Source organism: Perkinsus marinus, assembly GCF_000006405.1.
Source record: "Perkinsus marinus ATCC 50983 genomic scaffold scf_1104296931912, whole genome shotgun sequence".
Classification (NCBI taxonomy): Eukaryota; Perkinsozoa; order Perkinsida; family Perkinsidae; genus Perkinsus; species Perkinsus marinus.
The window spans coordinates 101,356-107,632 of NW_003215602.1; the positions used below are offsets into that span (position 1 = coordinate 101,356).

The 6,277-nt window shown below is 42.8% G+C and overlaps 2 protein-coding genes across 2 annotated transcripts in view; both read right to left on the reverse strand.

Annotated features, from left to right (window-relative positions):
* Positions 1 to 221, reverse strand: Pmar_PMAR027595 (hypothetical protein; the record flags this gene model as incomplete). Its single annotated transcript, XM_002786038.1, has 2 exons — positions 1 to 11; positions 53 to 221. Coding segments are annotated over 2 exons (180 nt in total), but the record flags the coding sequence as incomplete, so codon positions are not given.
* Positions 222 to 5,675: 5,454 nt separating this feature from the next.
* Pmar_PMAR027596 (hypothetical protein) overlaps positions 5,676 to 6,277 on the reverse strand; it is a gene marked incomplete at both ends in the record, with an annotated part of 5,925 nt that continues 5,323 nt past the window's right edge. The window contains 2 exons of the mRNA XM_002786039.1: positions 5,676 to 5,722; positions 5,821 to 5,929. Coding sequence (XP_002786085.1) covers positions 5,676 to 5,722; positions 5,821 to 5,929 — 156 coding nt within the window. The remainder of the gene's footprint in view (positions 5,723 to 5,820; positions 5,930 to 6,277) is intronic.

Consider the following 6,277-nt stretch of genomic DNA (forward strand, 5'->3'; position numbering starts at 1 on the left):
GCTCTTGCCAGCTGATGCAAGGTGCAATGAACCCGTTCAGCTATGGAGTTACCCTTTGGATAGTACTCCGAACTTCTCCTCAATGTCACTCCAAAATCTTGTAAGGTCTTCCTGACCTCTGTGCCACTGAGATTCCTCGCATTATCGGCTATAATTGTCCCAGGAGGTTCCAATTTAATAAAGCACCGCATCAACATCGAAGCCACCCAGTACGACGTCATAGAGGGAAGATTTTCCCATACCAAAAACTTACTGAAGGCATCGATGATTGTCAAAAAATGTATCGGGCCATAGGAGACGATATCAATATGCAGTACTTGCCATAGAGCCTTGTGACTCTGTGGCGAGTTAGTTTAGGTTTTCCATGTCATAGCGCCAGTGAGTTCCAGGCCGCTGTAGGTCTTGGATGGTCAAACTAGCAGATAATACTCACTTGTGTGACCATAGTTTGTGAATGTAGGGCCCTTCGCCGCCTAATCCTAATCACATGATGTCAAATAAAATGGGTTAAAATGATCGACATCATGTTGGATAGTCTATCTAACCGTCCAATCGGGCCATTTATGGTCATCGAGTGAAAAGCCTGTACTAGTAGTACAGTACTACAGGCGTTCTGGTAGTATACCACCTATACGTCACTGGCGATTGACATCGCCGTACTCAGGGTTGGTAGTGGGTGGGTTAAAATTTCAGAATCCCCTTGTAGACCGATACCCACGGTCATGTTCGCAAGTAGCTCAGCTCTCATTAAGAGCCGTACTACTATTGCGAACTACAATTCTATAATAGAACTTCTATTATAGTGATCGCTTTCTTATTCATAATTCGCTAAGGTGCTTTAGCGTTACACAATTGTGTCACAATCTTTAGAGTGCGTTGTGTTGGTATGGGCGTGCGCGTGATGATACCTCCTTCCTGGGATTTCACAGACACTAGATTCGTTAACTCATTCCGTTAATCATGAAAAGGGTAAGATAAGGAGCCTTATCACCTATTATGACTATCCCAAATGTTGTTGAGTCAACCAGTGCGGGTGTTACTACTGACACATATCAACCCAAGACGAAAACGTGAAACCGTTGCGGCGAGCAAATGTTCTGCCCTGTAAAGGCGGGCATTGACCTGGTGAAAAGGGAACACTCCGCAGACGAAGGTGCACAAGATAGGTACCAGGCCTTGGCAGCTGAAAAGTTGGACTTGTTCAACAAACTTCTAACACAACCCAGTAAGGATGCTCCGCAGAAGGGCACAATACCATCGACATGTGGGTCAGTTAAGGAGACGGGCAATGCTGGCGCGGGAGCGCATAACTGTCCCGAATACAACACTGACCATAGTGCAAGGGAAACTCGAAAGGTTTGTGCAGAAGCCGCTCCTATCGAGACCCGAGCGCACGCCCAAGCAGAGGACGAAAGACGGGTCAACGAAACAATTCTGTTGAGGACCTAGAGTCCAACAACCTCAGGGAACCTAGAGCACCCGAGATAGGGCTAAACACGTAGCCCTATCCGGGTCCACGGCACGTGATACGAGAGATGCACGCAAGTACATCGCTAGGCGAGATCACGCACGTTTTACACCGATTCTTGGTGACCGAGAAACAGAGCTTATCGGAATATAAGCATCTTCTGGTCACTAAGTCATCATCTAGCGGCGATGGCACTGTTGGATTGTGCACCAGTGGTGATTGGCTTGATCTAGAAAACTCTACACTAAAAGCATCGAATTGAGTATCATGTGTAGTAACTTTTCATCTCGTCCTTTCCATCCATGTATAGATCGAACTGCAAGTTGGTGATCTTGGTCCTGGTGATTTCGGTGTTATCAGTGTCCGCCGGACCTCCCCACGGACACTACCTCGGGAAAGAGTCGAAGCCTAGTTATCTTCGAATAGATGCAGAATTTACCGGGAAGCGCGATCCTCTAAGCCTTCACTTCAGTATCGTATGCGGTGCTACCCGTAAAAGGTTCGAAGCGTGGTTCAAACTCGAGATCGAGGGGGACAAATATACAATCAAACCCCCTCTAGATAAGTATAACCAACTTTTAACCTTCTACAACAAGGAATGCGGCCGCACGCCAGCAAGTGACCCCGATTTCAAAAAGTTCACCTACAGCAAAGCAGCTGATAGAGTCTATGTTATGGTTCAGGGGCCTGAAGGGGAGGAGAAGATTACCCTGAATAAGTATGAGTCGTAATTCTGGCACCGTTAGCTTGGAGGGGATAAGATGCCTTCTCGTTGAGGAGAGTCTACTGTAACATTCCTTCTAGCATCGTCCTTAGTCCCATTAGATGCTTCATCATAAATCCTTTATTCAACATCCACCCGTGGATGAATGATTATTACTTTTTCCCAATTACATCGGCGCGTTTCATCAGAAGTTTCATTCGAGAGGATGGATATATAATCATCTTTTATGGGTCTAGAGTGTATACGTTTCCTTGGAATATACTGAGCATGCATCTGCCCATACCAAGAGTTACATTCAGCTGGTCATATCATCGAGCCGATTGTGAAGTCACTTTGCTTGTCTCAGTCGAGGCATGATGTATGCGCCATCGAGACCTCCTTATCGATAGCGTACAACTTTTTGGGTCCTTAGAGATTTACAGGCTCTGTCCAGGTCGCTTGTCGCGTTCTGTCAAGTGACTAACCGTACGTAACATCTTGCTACACTACCTTAAGACGCAAAACCTGCGACGTCTCACCCGGCATGCGCCGCGCTTTACACTGAATCTGGCCAACAAATTTGGTGTAGACTACACCGTGTAGTCGGACGAAGCGTGTGAATGTAATGAATACTTCTGATTTAGTATAGTGGGTATGGTTGCACTATATGTGAATATGGTGAGTGGCTCACCCTGATATCTGTCGTAGTGACAGACACCTGTCAGTTGAGGATCTCAGCACAGTGATGTGGACCGAATCCCTGTGCTCTTTACACCAGAGTTGTCCTAACCGGCGTGCAAGTTGTCATAGGCAACTCGTTCGTTGAACTCAACCGTAGCGAAAAACTGTATCTTTTGTTTTATCTTCTTTATCGTGGTGTAAGGGTATACCGGTCGAGACGAAGTTCTTCGAAACTATGCTCGTTGCGAAAGCAGAGAATTCTTCGAAAGTAGGTTGAGCAGCGAGAAAACTCATAATGCAGACACAAGGGCTCTGAGACGAAGCCGATTTTCACCGGTTGAAGATAATGCTTCGCAGCTGTACAATCTCGGCCCCACATTTCGATAGAAGTTGACTGAGGTCAGCCAAACTCGAGGGATGCCGAGAGGCCTCCTCCCCGGCCGGCATACCATGGTTCGATCGATCTACTGAGAACAGTACGACCATCGTCGCCTTCAACGATGCCACCCGCAGGCGAAGTCTCCTGGCTCGTCACAGTAAGCCTGCTAGAGCCTCTAGCAGGCTTACTGTTTAACGGGTGAAACTTCATTGCATTTAGTATCTGTTAATTTATCAACATTGACTCAATTATTCACAAGAAACTAATGACTACAGCTCTTCCTCCTTCCCGCGCTGAAGCTCTGAATTTCCGGTATGAAAATGGGAGCACAATGCTTCATCAGAACCAAGGCTTTCAATACACGACTGTTTCCACTCCTCATGAAGCTTCGAAATGTCTGCAGAGTACCAGTGTGAGCATATATGTTTGCTTTCCTCAACTGAATCCGTGAGTTTCCCCAATACATTGTGAAAATCTACACACACGATTTTGGGTATAAGTATACGAATTTCGTATTACGAAACCAGCGATTTTCCCAAAATTTCCCAACAATTTCCATATTTTTACCAACACATGTACTTGAACATGTGCGTATTTTCATACGCTGCAGAATGCAGCAAAAGAAACAACACTACCGCATTTTCAGGTCAAATTAATTTTTTTAAGAAAGTTTTTTTGCCCATTTTATTGATTCGGTTGATAGTTCTTCAGTTTTGATGAAAAAAATCATAAATTTTGTCCATATTTTACTCATTTCGTTGTTTCTCGTCCATTTTGTTAACATCTTAGGCATTTTGTAGATATTTTTCCATTTTGAGAATATTCCACGCATTTTGTCAATTACTCAGCTGTTCTGGTGATTTTTTACCTTTTTCTTTAAAATTTCCCCAAAAATTTCGATAAAATACAAAGAACATTCATGTCATACCCCATCTATTTGAAAGCATAGGAGTTCAATTCAACCCAGAACATACGTGTGAAACTGCGCAATCTGACCTGAGCTGAGATCCTTGTCGTTGATGATCGCCGCAGCGACGTCGAGGAACTCGATAACATGCAAGGCTTCGTCCAACGAGTAATTCTCCTCGAAAATGGTTTTCTCGGCGATATTTTTTACCATCAAAACCTGTGCGAATAACAGTGTGGGGAAGTATGCACATGGTCAACAACATGAGAAATTTTGAGAGATTGCTGGAGTTTCACCTGTTTTACGTGAAGTGGCGTAATACTCTGTGAAAAGCGCGATATTCGCGGTGATACGCAGTAGTTGTGAAACACGTTTTTCTCTAGTGTTTTTAATATCACGGGTGAAACTCCAGTGTTGGTTTCTGTACATTTTTACAACTCCTGAGCTAAGCTGAGGAAAGCAAACATATATTCCTCCAACACTGAGATTTCACCGGTGATATGAAAAACACGTTTCGCTCCGCATGCGAGCAGTGAACAGCGTGTGATATGGGGTCATCTGTCCGCTGTAATTCGCAAAGAGCTTTCAATTCACTTTATATCGCGTTTTTTACATGGAGTATTACACCACTTCACGTAAAACTCCATTGAAATAAAGTGGATATAAATCGCTACCTCTTCCCTGCCGAACCACTCAATGAGCGTTGCGCTGTTATGAACTCCTCCAGCCTGCTGTTGTTGTATGATCGTAGTTGTCAAAGTCGCCACCTTGGATGCTACTGGAGGAACATACTCACCTAAGGGGTGCCGTAAAATACGTGTTGGTGAAAATAGGAAATTTCTGAGGAAATTTTGGGGATTTTTTGGGGGTTTCTCTACACTTCTGAACTCAGTCGAGGAAATCAAACACATATTGCAACGTTGGAGCTCCACCGTTTAACGTGAAGTGGTGTAATACACCATGTAAATTATAGGATGAATATCGATTACGTAATTGTTTCCCGAAAAGATTATGTTTTCCACTAGTATTTTTCATATCACGACGAAACTCTATTATAATAGAGTTTCACCCGTTTAACGTGAATTGGTGTAATACACCAAGCGAATTATAAGGCATTTATCTCTTCGCAACCGAAAACAGAATTTTCTCCGCGAAAAAAATTGTGAAATGTTTTTTCGGTAGTATTTTTTATAGTTGTGATTTTTGTAAATTATGAATCGAAATTTCAAAGATGTAAAAATAAACACTTGGAAAAATATAAAAAATTTACACGAAACGAAATGTTCTCACCAAAGTAACTCAGCAATCGTTTAAATCTTCCGTCTTTTCCTGCGGTTTCCTGCAAGTCCAAGTTGTTCCTGAGCAACGCTGAGAGGCAAAATGCTGTTTTTTTCGATAATGTAGTTTGATTATCAGCAGTTGTATCATATAGCATTCCGAATCTGCGAAAAATTCATGATGAAAAATTTCGAAAATATTTTACATTTTGTCCAATGCGTTTGGAAACTCTTCCAGAAGTGTGGCCTGTACGATTTCGTTATTGCTTAATGCAGTTCCCAAAACCAATCCTGCTATTGATCTTTCCTGAAACAGAAAATCAAAAAAATATTTCATAAATTTCTTTACCTCAATAGTTGCGTTTTTTTCATCCCCGATAAAGAGGTGGAAAAGTGGTCGAAAACCTCCAATTTTGTTGAGATTTATCGCGTTATCAATTTGCGAGACGAAGTCCACAAGCTCATCGAGAAGTTCAACACGTTGCTGTGGTGTTTGTTCGCCTGCTGGGTCAATCTGAAAAATAAAGTTTTACCTGTTTTACGTGAAGTGAAAAACACGATTTTCGCGGCGATATGAAGTGTCATATCGCGCCGCGATAATCGCGGTCGTAAAACTTCAATGATTATGCGAGAAATAAATGTGGCAAGATATGCAAATTTGTGAAAATTCCGAGGAAATTTTGGGCATTTTTTTAGTATCTGTAAACTTCTACCCGAATTTTATAATTAGTGAAGAAACTCCTGAGTTCAGCAGCTGAGGAAATCGAACATATATTCGTACTCCAACGCTGGGTGAGAATTTGTCACTGCGCCGCGAAATTATTTCATCACAAGAGGAAATTTCTGAGGAAATTTTCGGAAA